The following is a 12,788-nucleotide window of genomic DNA, read 5'->3' as shown; positions in this document are numbered from 1 at the left end:
CTCAGGGCTCCCTCCATGGCCTCCCCTGCCCCACAGACCCGCCTCCCAGGACTCCGCTGCCCTACAGACACCCCCCCACAGGTCTCCTCCCATGGCCCTGCCCTACAATCCCCCCCCGGACCTCCCCTCGTGGATCCTCCCTGCCCCCTAAGGCCCCTCCATGGGACCCCCCCGGTGGTCCCTCACCCTCTCCGCCCCGCGGCACCCAGAGGAAGGCCGAGTCAGCACAGCGCGATCGGAAGTCCCCGCAGACCGGAAGGCGCGCGTGGCCCTCTGGGAAATGTAGTTCCGCATCCCCACTCGGGACTCCGCGCGTGCGCACAGCGCGCCGCCGCGCTCTCCTCTGCCCCTGCCCTGGCTCCGCTTTTGGCGCAAAGGCTTCGCCCAAGGAAACCTGGCAGAAGCGCCTGCAAAACTAAAAAKCAAGGCACTGCCACCTCTCCAGGACCTGGCTGCCCTTTATGTAGAAGGGGGCAAGTGACCGGAACCTGTAGTTCAGCTCATTGCTGAAGTTAGTGCTTTGGGTGGGGAGAAAACTCAGCTGCCAACCACGGATGGCRCGTAGGAAGCCAAAAAGAGTCCATACCTTCCCTCTTCCTCTGACTACTGCCCACGCTTCTCTCCATCTGTTCCTGCAGTTCRTGTATTTCTCCTCTCTTATCTCCTTGTTGAAGGGTGCTGGGCACAAGGGGGAGAGGAGATGCCTTCCCCGCTTTCCTGCTTTCAGTCAGTGACGAGCAGGTAGAGCAGGAAGCCGACGACCACGATGGCTCGGAAGAGCACTTCCAGGAGGAACAGCATGCTGAAGACGAGGCTGGCCAGCAGCTCTGCCCAGCTCATCGGTAACGACGACCGCATAGAGCCTCTGCAAAACGACGGGGGAGAAGAAAACAAGAGCAAGGAGTGGGATCAGGGTTAAACTCCTTAAATGTGAAGGTGGCTATGTGGGACACCTCTCCCTATGCACCTCCGTATATTCCGGCCACTCCGCTAACTCATCTCACACCGGAGAGGCTCCACCCTTCTGTTTCCAACAGATTAGGAAGTGTGCTGACCTCCCCATTGCAAAACCAGCAAGCAAAGCAAAAGCTGCTGGCTCGATTTCCAGGAGGAAACCTTGAGAGSTCCCTTGTTCCCATGTTGCTCAGGCAGTTGCCTGCAGACCTCTGATGGGAAAAGGGCCATGGAGGCATGAGAACCCCCCCAAATCCATGCCTTCATATACATGTTCCTCCTCATACACACACACACACACACAAGTAACCTATGAATCCACCTCTCCAGAAACCTCTCAGCTACAGGCTTCGTGTACCTCCTCCTACGCCCATCTCTTTTATCAAGGTCCCCCACTCTCAACCTTTGGCAACAGCCCTCCATACACCTGCTTTCTTCTTTCCCCCATGAACCAAGACAGTAACAGAGCAGGACACTGGGAATTAGTGGTCTCAMACCAGGCAGAGTTGAGCCAACCCGCAGACTATGGGAAACATCACAGAGCTCAGATCAACGTTAGCCATCCACCACAGAAGCAGCATAACCACAGGCTGGGTTTCTCTCTCCAACACAGTGCAGGTCCTTTTGAGCAGCTCTTAGGAAGGCTATGAACCATTTGAAGAAAAACCAGTGCAGAAAATACTGATAATTTTACTTCCCGTTCCAAGGGTAGCCCTGTTACAGTCATGGTAATATGGGCTGTCCTGCTCCTACCTCCAGGCAGGATATCCAAAGCAGAGGTGGCTGGAGGGCAGAGACAGGGGCTGAGTCACTGGAGGAAGAGGTTGTGCCTTGCAGACCTGCCTCCTGCTCCTSCCTCTTATGCTGCTGGCTGCACAGCAGCAGCCACATGATCTACTGCAGCCAGGATGCTTGGATGGGCCTGAGTTATCTTGGTCTGGATCTTGCAGTGCTGTGTGCTCTTGCAGGGCAAAACACTCCCGGGCCTGGTGGTCAGGGGCTGAGGAAGAAGGGACAGGAGCATCTGGCTTTTCCCCCTTGCTCTACTGAGTAAGTACAAAATGGGAAAATGACTCACTCAAGACTAACTAGAGCTGCAGAAAACCACAGAGTCTGATCACACTACTGTACCCTTTAGGCTACACTCCCAGTCTGCAACTGGAAATAACTCCCAGAAGCCATACACCACACTTAACAAGCTTCAGCTAATGTATATATTTCATCCTCCTGGAAGGACAGGTATTGRGGGGAGCTGCATCCCCCCAATAAATATATATATGTTTATCAGTAGGATTTGCTGTAGCGTCCRGAAGCCCGTAGACCAGAACCCCACAGCGACAGCTACCCCACAAACACTGAGAAAACACTTGTTCCTGGCCTAAAATGCTTAGGGCTTTAGACAGAGAGGAGACTAGAACTTCTCTGCAAAACACCTTATTCAAACAGTAGCTAGCTATCAAAGGATACTGCATCCAACCTACTTTTTTTCGTGTTTTTCCTCCTGGCTAACTGRTGCTCCATCTGAGCAGAAAAAGAGCTGGTCAACTATGGGAGAGGGGAAAAAAAAGAGACACATTACTCAATGAAACAGATCAAGGAGAACCTGGAAACACTGAAAGCTCCAAGCACACAGGCTGCTGCTACTTTTGCCAAAAGGCAGAGTGGTTTTCCGCCTGTCTTTCTCTATAATTACACTTGGACTGGCTGTTTTGGGTTAGGGCCTGCTAAACCAGGAGGGGACCACGGTGAACCGGGGTCTCGGGGAGGTTTCCCAGGCTGAAGGTCTCCRCTCTGAGGCGAACCAGGGCGCTGGGAAGGGGGCGCAGCTCGAGGGTCTCCGCTCCGCGCCAGGCCGGAGCCGAGGCCCCTGCCCACGGCAGCCCCCGGGGGAGCTCGGCCCCGCGGGAACCGGCAGCCGCAGCGCGGCGGCCCGGCCCGGCCCCGCGCCCCAGCCCTCGGGCGGCCCGAACTGCCGCTCCCAGCATGCCGCGCGGAAGCCTGCCGCTCCCGTGATGCCCCGCGGGGCGCGCTGGGCGAGACCACAGCGTTTACGGGGGGGGGGAAGTGCGGGTTGGCGCTGAGGACCTCACTGCYACACATAGTTCTCAGAAGCCTCCTATCTCCTTTCTGCGTCGTTTATAGATCCGTTCCGTCCTGTCCCGGTGTTTTCCGGGCACGATGAGGAGCGCGCCGGATGAGCTTCCCCCCCCGTGGGCCCTTCCAACGGGCGCGCCAAGCCCTTAGGCGCATGCGCAGTGGTGGCCGGCGCTGCTGCTGCTCCCTCCTCCCCGCACCATCCGTACGTTCGGCGCGTGCGGCAGACACATGCGCAGTGCGGCCTGCCCCGCCCCGTGGCCACACGCCGCTGGGGCGTCGCTTCTCAACCGAACTTTAGAGCGCCAGGGAGGAGGAGGGGGGGGATGCCGCTGTTTTATTGGACAACAGGCCCGCGGCGCGGGCGGTGATTGGCCATGGCGGGCGGGAGGCGGGGTAGGGTGTCGCGGCACGGTGAAGCGGCACTTCTCGGCGCGGCCGCCTCGCGCTCGCTGTCTCCAGAAGGTTCCGCGCCGGGCGCCGCCGCCCCAGCCGCCGCCAGGATGATGGGCCCGCGCCCCGTCCTCGTCCTCAGTGAGTCCCGCGGGCCGGGCYAGACCCTCCGGGGGAGGAGGAAGGGGGAGGGGCGCGGTCCGTGAGGGTGTGAGGGGCGCGGGGGTCCCCACTTCACCTCCCTCCTCCGGCGCCATGTTGGGTCCCCCTCAGAGCCGGGCCCTCCCTCACGGCCGCCGCCCCCCGGTTCCCCTCTGGCGGCAGGACTCTCCCTCTTCGGGGTTTTCTCTCAGCCCCCGCCCCTGACACGCCCTGAGGCCCCCTCCCCAGATGTCTCAATSCGCTGCCGTTCGCGGCTGCTGCGCAGCCCTGAGTGGGGCTGGGGCGTTATTCCTTCCCCCCTTCTCCCGCTCCTCGTGGCTCTCCCTCTCCCAGCTCCTTCCCACCCCCGTGTGAGTCTCAACACTTTACTTTTCGCTGTCCCATTTGCTGTCCCTTTGCTGCCGCCCTCCACATCTTCCCAGTGCTGCTCTTAGTGTTGCGCCCTTTTGTTCTGTCCTACAAATCTCATCAACATGCGCGAACGTCCTCTCCCGAAGTAAAGCTGTGCTCATCCCGTCTAGGCTTGTGGTTAAGGAAACACAGCCCCAGACCTAATCTGGGTGCAGATTCTGTAGGGCAGACCCCTCTGACAGCTGCTCCTCTAAAAAGGTTGTGAGATGCTGGTATGGTGATGACTGCTTGCACTAAAGTGCTGAAGGCTGTGCATTGCTGATGTATAAAACTTAATTTTATAAAGCTGCTTTAGTTACTTTGCATGAGCATCAAAAACTTCTCAGACTGCTGAAAACTACTGTGCAACAATTTGCACGCTCTATGGGATCTTGCAGATTCTAGTGAATCACTGTTTTTTGATTTTTGTGAGGGGCCTAGATCATATTTTGGGTGTGCCAAGTTTTGTCTTAGTTGAGTTGTGCTGATAACCAGGAATTCTTTAATACTATTTTTCATTAATATTCTTCTRTGAGTATGCTTTCCTATTTAGGCAGTCATATTTATCTTGGAAACTTTTAATTTAGCTCTAGTGACTGGGGTGGTATCTTTGATGCATTGTCAGTATTACTGCTTCAATCTTTGCTGTATAGTAAGATCAGATTTCAGTTATATTCAAGCTGTTACTGTGTTTTTTTTTTTCCCCCTCCCTATGTGCTTTAGGTCAGAATATGAAACGCGAGTCTGGAAGAAAAGTCCAGACTGGGAACATCACTGCTGCTAAGGTACCATATTATTATTACAGTTTTATTTAAATTTAGGAGGGAAAGTTGTATTTGAGGAAGTCTTCTGTAGTCTGCATGAGTCTAGAGTAGAAGGAGCATAGAAAATGAATTTTTGGTGTTAAAACAACAGGTGTTAACAGTATAATTGGACGTTGTGGTGTTTAACGCAGCAAGCAGCAGCACTCCATGAAAACCTCTTTCTCTTCAAAATCTGAAAATGCACACACATTGATATCTGATTTAGACAATAGTTTAGGGAAATACCAACGCTCTTATAATCCCTATGTTTTCATTCCCACGACTTCTGCATCTAAGCAACAGTAAATTTAATGCAGTGACTGCCTATTTCATGTAGATTATTGTTTACTAGAGRCTATTAGATTTTGATACCTTCTTACATTGTCTAATTCCTTTTTTCCCTCCTAGACTATTGCTGACATTATCCGAACATGTTTAGGACCAAGAGCTATGATGAAGGTAAGAACTGCTGAAATCCCTGTGCTGGAAACACTGCGCGTATTACAGATCAGTGCAAATATTGTTTCTGCTGCAGATGCTTTTGGACCCTATGGGTGGGATCGTGATGACCAATGATGGCAATGCTATTCTTAGAGAGGTAAGTTTCTCCTAAAGGATTATTTTGTTTAACATTTGGGTCARAATGTTCTAGAATACAGTGAAGTAGCTGCTAATGGAACTGTATTATTTCACCTTTGATCCTGAAAGACAGGAAGTAACTAAACAGCAGTACCAAGAAGGGTGCTTATTGAGGAAGAATGAAATATTTCTAGCTAATCCTTTCTCTTCARGAAAGTAGATTTGGCCCTGGAGTAGTAAGTTGTCATTGTAGTTTTCAAAGATTGGTGTAAACTTGATGTTAATTATAGTTAGACTGACTTGAATGCATCAAAATATAATGAGTAGATGCTTGCTTTTACCATGCAAATAATTAGGCCAAAAATTGTTGTCTAAATAACATCACAGAATTTTTAGTGCCTAAAAAAACTGTGGGAAATGCAATATTGTGAAACACAGTAGCTTATTTTCTGTCTTGGAAAAAGGGGCATTTTGCCCAACTATGGCAAAGAATTTTCTTAAATTGCTTTAAAAGTGTGGTATTTGTTCCATTGAGTAATACAAGAAGTTTCAACTTCTAATATTTTAGACCAAAAGCATGCCATTTGCCTCCTCTACAGATTCAAGTCCAGCATCCAGCTGCAAAGTCAATGATTGAGATCAGCCGTACTCAGGATGAAGAAGTTGGAGATGGGACCACATCTGTMATTATCCTTGGTAAGAAGAGTGACTAAGACATGTGCCCTTTATAAAAGGGTAAGGCGGAAGTTTGTCCTGTTTCGGGCTAATTAATTCTTGTATGTGATAGTGTTCACGCGATCAGATACTTCTGATTAATATTGTGCTACTTCTTTGCATATTCTGACATACATTGTCATCTGAACAGTTAGCAGCAAAACATTTTGCTCTTGCTCTCAGTTCCGATTAGACACAGGGGAGTTATGTCAAAGATTCCACTCCATAACCTTCAGTGCATCTACTACTTTTTTTCCCTCCCCCTCGTTTCTTACATCTGTTTGCTCATTAGAACCCAGTGAATATGCCTTGATAAGCCAGATAGTTATGATTTCCCTACCCTAAAATTGTGGAGGAGAGATCTGGGTTTTTTTGTCTGTTTTTAACCGTTAAGAGAGCACTAGGTTCATTACACGCTTGTAATGTGACCAGCTCTATGCTGGTTGTATTCTTTCACCAAGATAAGCACAATTGAGTACAAAGAAAGGTACAGATAAATGCGGTAAAGCTCTCTGCATGAATAGCAGATATTTTTTTATCTGCAGTGTTCTTGACCGATGATTGTTCTACTAACTCATCTGGGGGATTTGATGTTTGTTTAGCTGGAGAGATGCTGTCTGTTGCCGAACACTTCCTTGAACAGCAGATGCATCCAACTGTGATCATTGGGGCTTATCGTAAGGCCTTGGATGATATGATCAGTATTCTAAAGAAAATTGGGTAAGTATGGGGTGTGAGAGTTGGAGAAAAGGGGTACAGGGTTTTATTACTGCTTAAAAGTGAGTCTTCAGGGAATCACACTAGTAAAATATAATTAAATRTAATTAGAGAAGGATGGAATGGAATTACGAATAGATTGTAGCTTGGAGTAATACTCAATTCACTATTTTTTTTCCCTTGTCTTAGCACTCCAGTGGATGTGAACAACAGAGAGATGATGCTTAAAATAATAAAGAGTGCTATAAACACTAAGGCAATAAACCGCTGGTCTGACTTGGCCTGCAGCATTGCTCTGGATGCAGTCAAGACAGTGGAGTTTGAGGAAAATGGCAGGAGGGAAATTGACATCAAGAAATACGCTAAAGTAGAAAAGGTGAGTATGTCCTGGACCATCTCTTTTCTGTCTGCCCTGCCCCTTTCTTATTCCAAACTAGTTGTATTGAGGATGCAATAGTAAGAATTTTATGTGCTACTGATTTGCAGCCTGCAAACGTAACCCTTGAAGATAGTTTACTGAATGCTATCAGTGATGCTGGTGTACAGTGAAAAGAATGGGGCACTTACTTAAAGGTTTTAGAATGGTTTTAGAGTATCTGTCAAAAAGATCATTTTGGTTATTTCAACTTGCATCTTTCAAAAACATGTTGCTAGGCAGTAGGATGTGAGCAATTTTCAGGTTTTTCATGGCTTTTCGCTTAGTAATATGTCAGTGTGCTCTTAACATTAACTCAGATTGTGATATGAATGCCTTAGTTATTCAAGAGACCCTTTCTTTTTCTTCAGTATGTGGGCTGGGTAGTTTTAAAAGCACAAATATACCTATTTTCGTAGAGTAGAATAACTCATCTTATTTCCTTCTCATTTCCCCCATTTTTGCATCTGTCAGATTCCAGGTGGTTTTAGTGAAGACTCTTGTGTTTTGCGTGGAATCATGGTGAATAAAGATGTAACTCATCCCAGGATGCGTCGCCTTATTAAGAATCCACGCATTGTCCTCCTGGATTGCTCACTAGAGTACAAGAAAGGAGAGAGTCAGGTAAAGCAAGTTCTGTTAGAGTTATCTGTGACATTTAAAACTAGTAGGGTGAACAAATCCACATGACCAGCATGAGTGGCAGATGATGCTCTTGGTTACTTTTTCTACCTGTTTTTCTCCACAGTACTGAACCCACAGCAGAATTAGCTGCAGATGCAGCATGTTCTTAAAAGACTGCATTGGGTTAAATTAAGATCATTCAAGCTGGGGGAGTCTGTGTTTAACGTGGACAGGGTTGGGAGGAGTATATTAAGATTTTGACACCTTTTTCTGTGCAGACCGATATTGAAATTACTCGGGAAGAAGACTTTGCCCGCATCCTGCAGATGGAGGAAGAATACATTCAGCAGATCTGTGAGGATCTGATCAGAGTCAAGCCAGACTTGGTCATCACAGAAAAAGGAATCTCTGGTAATAACATTTGTGATCGTTGCTTGCACTGAATTCATAGCTAGTAATGTTGATGGTATCTTACAAGCACTGTCTAATGATTTAAAGAAAAAATTTTTAAATATGACTTAATTTCTTAGCTTTCTAGAAAATAGTTTTGCAACACAGGTGTTAGCAGGTGTTAAAGTTGCTTCTTGAGGTTGTTTTATGAGCATGGATGTTTCTAATAATGTTTTGTTTTTCCAGCATTTGGAAACAATATAAAAACATAAGTGAGGTTGAATCTAGCAAACCATAGGAAACTGCACTGGAATTTTGCCTTGCAGCTTGGTTTAAAAAGCAGCGTTTAGGCGCTTCCTTTCCATGACCCTTTATAGGTCTCCAAAGTAGTAACAAGTTTGTAATGGTACTGCTGATTCATCAATAAAATTGCACAAACTTGCTTTCAGACTTGGCCCAGCACTATCTGATGAGAGCCAACATCACAGCAATCCGCAGAGTGAGGAAGACTGACAACAACAGGATCGCCAGGTAAATGCTTCTTCCTCTTGGAGCAGAGTCTTGTGGTCCATTGCACTGAGTTGTTCGTATCTCAGCCTTTCTCCCCAGTTATTTTTGAGCATCTAACTCATATGTCTTTTGGCTTGTGGCCCAAACTGTTGTGTGACCATGGGGGTAGATGGACGCTTGAACACATGTGACTTTGCTGCAGCTCAGTTTCAGGAAGAGATCTTGACTGCTGTTTGTGTGCTAGGGCTTGTGGAGCTCGCATTGTGAGCCGCACAGATGAGCTGCGGGAGGAGGATGTGGGAACTGGAGCCAGGCTCTTTGAAGTTAAAAAAATAGGAGATGAGTATTTTGCCTTCATCACTGATTGCAAAGACCCCAAGGCTTGTACTATCATTCTGCGTGGAGCCAGCAAGGAAATCTTAGCAGTAAGTTACTACATGTTCTGCTTTCCCTCCTGTCTTGCTCGCCTCCTTAGTGTCAGTAAGCCCTTGCTTTCTTGCGAGGAGCTATTGTGGGTGAGTGGAGCAAGCACCAACTTCCTCTGGGCTCTAGGGTGAGGATTCAGAGCGACAAAGAATCCTTGTCTCACATGCCGTGTAATCAAGGCAAAACATCTGTGTTGCAGTGTGTGATGAGCCCAGCAGTCCCYGGGCTATGCGATCGCTGCTGGCGGTGGGTTACAATTTCTTTTGCAACCAATAAATCTGTGCTTTTGTCTTTGTTACAGGAGGTGGAGCGCAACCTTCAGGATGCCATGCAGGTGTGTCGCAACGTCCTCATCGACCCACAGCTGGTGCCAGGAGGGGGAGCTACCGAAATGGCTGTCTCTCATGCACTGACAGAGAAGTCCAAGGGCATGACCGGTGTGGAGCAGTGGCCCTACCGGGCGGTAGCCCAGGCTCTGGAAGTCATTCCTAGAACACTGATCCAGAACTGCGGTGCTAGTACCATCCGTGTGCTGACCTCACTCAGGGTAAGACACACATTGTGGGATCTTTCYGAGAGATTCGGCCTCTTTGTGCGCTCTCCTACTGGTCGGATCAATTGTGYTTCTGTGTATTGTGATGTTGTGCTATTCTGGGGCAGATTTTTGTAGTTAAAATAGGCTTTTTTACACAATTCATGTGTATTGTTATTTACACTATTTAATACCATTATTTACACTTTTTGAAATAACCTATCTGTTGAAGGTTATTACAAGATTATGTTTTGGGGGGGTTCATTTGCATTAACTGGAAYGCAAACAGCTTTACCAAAGTTTTGTGCCAAATTATGAAAACAGGAAAGGGGAATTAAATAGCTTGATTTATGTCCCAGAGTTCAAAAATGAAGGTGAAAAAAAGTCTTAAACTTTGAGATTAGGTTAGGTAGCATGAGTGGGTAGGGGTTTATGTGGTACTTGTTAACAAAAATTTTTGTATAAACTCCACAGTTGAGAAAATTCTAATGACTTCTTACCATTTTGGTAAATACATGATCAGTTTGCATTCATAAAGCTGAATTTGTTATCTTACTCTGACAGAGACGACTTTGGAGTAAGCTTTTGCTCTRTTTACAGGCGAAACACACTCAAGAAGGCAGCCAGACGTGGGGAGTGAATGGTGAGACCGGAGCCTTAGTCGACATGAAGGAATTGGGGATCTGGGAGCCTTTAGCAGTCAAATTGCAGACCTACAAAACAGCAGTAGAGGTAAGGAAGAAACTGCTAAGTGAACCCTTGTAGTGTATCTTTCAGAGAGGGGAATGTTRCTGCCAGTGCGCCCAGATGTTAGGGTAAGCCCTGCTAACCGTTTGTGGCACGTGCTCGTGTGTCAGCTCGCACCTAGCTAGCACAGGAAGCAACGTGATAAGGGATGCAGTGCAGGTAAGTGTCCAAGGAGTTGTGTTTTGATCCCTAGCCTGAACTGAAAAGTGTCATTTTCCATCTCACCTGTTACTGCCAGCTGTGCTCGTTAGTCTCGCAAGGACGGGCCATTCTGTGGGAGGGCTAGACTTGACCACGGCCGAGAAATTCGATGTTAGCAGTGTGCTGGAATCCAGTTGGTAGCACTGGGAGATTCTGCGCTTTGATCGTCTGACTGGTGTTGCACAAGCTGTGCTCCCCATCTTAAAGATCACATTTTGAACACTTGGTCGCTGGTATTAGATCAAAGTTGTACAAAGGGATTTTCCCTTTCCTGTCAGTYAGCAGGAAACACCAGTGTCTCCCATTTCACGAGCTGCCCCAGCCACATGCCAGAGCCGCTTGCTGCTCCTACCTGGCTGTGATGGGTTCAGTGTCCTTTCTGCTGTGACAGGTTGCTGTTCAAYGGCCCTGTGGCTCATTTAATTAGATACAGTTGGTTGGTTGGTGTGAAAGCCAGATAGGTTGGATTTTATTCTAGTCTATTGGACTAGACTTTAAAATACAGTGTTAAGCAGGGTCCTTGTCCTGGGCTGCAGCTTGGTCTAAGCACAAGTCAGCGTGATTCCTAGGAAATAAGGACTGGGTGGGAAGCTAGTGCACGTGCAGCCCTACGAAGGAAGCCAGCTAGCTCTGTACTGCCAGAAGCGCCGCAGCAAGCTCCTCTCTCACCTGGCTGTGGGGTTTCTCCCTAGACTGCTGTTCTCCTCCTCCGTATCGATGACATTGTTTCGGGGCACAAAAAGAAAGGCGACGATCAAAGCAAGCAGCCTGCAGCTCCAGAGGCAGCCCAGGAGTAGAGGGGTCGAGTCACCCACAGGAAGAGCCGGGCACCTCGGGCTCAACTGCAGGAAGAGCACAGTGGAGCGACGCCGCTTCTCCTCTGTCCTGAGGCTGAGCCAGGGCAAAGTCTGAGAATTAGTTTGTCTAAAGTCTGTGGGTAGGGGGGAAAAAAGAACGTGAGTGTGGCCGAAGAGCCAGTGTCACGTATGTGCCCTTGTTCTGTTTGGAGACACTGATACTTAATTTAAGTCTATACTGTAACTTCTCATTGCTCTTTGCCTCAACAATAAAACGTGTCACTTCAGTCCGTTCGTCTGCGTGTTTATTGCGAGGGTGCTGGGGAGGAGGTGGGGGACTGCTCGGTCATCACCCTGCCTGCTCGTTCCGCTCCCGTCGTCTGTCTGATGTTGTGAAGTCCTCCGCAGCCCTGCTGCCAGGGAAACTCGCCGCAGCCTCAGCCGGGGCTTTCRCCACGGGCACGGACCAAGCTTGAGCCCCTTCCAGCTCCATAGCAGCATGAGGCTGGAAGATGGTTACAAGARTTAGGAAAAATATTAGGGGATTGGACTGAATGCTGTGGGTGCAAAACAAGGCCACGGTGGCTCCAGCCTGCCCGTCCCCCTGCCTCTGCCCTTCCKCTTTCGCTGGAAGGAGTCGAGGAAGTTTGGACAAGTGGCCAAATCACTGGATTTTGTAACCAGGATGCGATTTGCCAGCGTGGATTAAAAAATTGCYAGGAAAAGAACAGGTTCTTGAAATGAAACCTCCCTGGGGAGGGAGTGGAATGAGGTCCAGGTGCCAGCACGCAGCTGGTAGCATCTGTTCAGCTCCAGTCCGGATCAGCCAGCTGAGAAATTAGTCGCGGGGCGGGTTGGCTGCGTGTTGCCAGCATGCCGGAGGCGCGGGAGCTGGGAAGGCAGCTGCCTTTCCCCTTGGCTGCTKCCGCTCCCGGTGCCATTCCTCGGCCTTTGTGGGAGCTGGGAAGGCAGCTGCCCTTCGGCTTGGCTGCTGCCGCTCCCGGTGCCGTTCCTCGGCCGCTATCTGGGCCACGGGGAGCGCGGCGAAACCCTCCCGCCCCGCGGACGCGGGTGGGGTGGTGGCAGGGCTGCGAGGCAGCTCAGGCTGCAGCCAGGTGCACCCTCACCCCCCGACTCGCAGGGGGGGCCCGCCGATCCCCAGCTTTCCCCCGAAACCGGGGGGTAACGCCGGAGCGCTGTTTTTTTATTGTTTGYTTGTTTGTTTTAAGGGCGGCGGCTCCTTTAAGAGATTTGCGGCGCTGCGCCTTTAAGGGGGGGGGCGGAGGAGGGAGAGGAAGCAGCTGAGCGGTCACGTGAGCGGGGGCCGCTGCCGCGTTGCC

General features: G+C 49.3%; 2 protein-coding genes across 3 annotated transcripts in view; one reads left to right on the top strand and one right to left on the bottom strand.

Annotated features, from left to right (window-relative positions):
• The window catches only part of SSR2 (signal sequence receptor subunit 2), a 7,683-nt gene extending 5,121 nt beyond the window's left edge, over window positions 1-2,562 (bottom strand). Inside the window, exons 1-2 of one of the 2 annotated variants that reach the window (XM_085319571.1) lie at window positions 2,436-2,562; window positions 587-865 (exon numbers count right to left, since the gene is read on the bottom strand). The gene's annotated coding sequence lies outside the window, so the exon portion shown is untranslated. Of the gene's footprint in view, window positions 1-186; window positions 259-586; window positions 866-2,435 lie in introns of those variants that run through there. The other variant, XM_085319570.1, reaches the window with a different exon arrangement.
• An 874-nt stretch (window positions 2,563-3,436) lies between these two features.
• Window positions 3,437-11,735, top strand: CCT3 (chaperonin containing TCP1 subunit 3). Its single transcript, XM_085319568.1, has 14 exons — window positions 3,437-3,582; window positions 4,717-4,778; window positions 5,205-5,255; window positions 5,332-5,394; window positions 5,975-6,071; window positions 6,692-6,809; window positions 6,996-7,182; window positions 7,696-7,845; window positions 8,124-8,256; window positions 8,685-8,766; window positions 8,990-9,170; window positions 9,473-9,718; window positions 10,304-10,435; window positions 11,344-11,735. Exons 1-14 carry the CDS (start codon window positions 3,552-3,554, stop codon window positions 11,446-11,448), a joined length of 1,638 nt encoding a protein of 545 aa, XP_085175694.1. The 5' UTR covers window positions 3,437-3,551; the 3' UTR covers window positions 11,449-11,735.
• Window positions 11,736-12,788: the final 1,053 nt, after the last annotated feature.

Source organism: Rhea americana, unplaced genomic scaffold (assembly GCF_003343005.1).
Source record: "Rhea americana isolate MKP2758 unplaced genomic scaffold, rheAme1 scaffold_599, whole genome shotgun sequence".
NCBI classification, from domain to species: Eukaryota; Metazoa; Chordata; class Aves; order Rheiformes; family Rheidae; genus Rhea; species Rhea americana.
The sequence above is the reverse complement of the archived record's forward strand: the minus strand, read 5'-3'. Positions and strand labels throughout refer to the sequence as shown.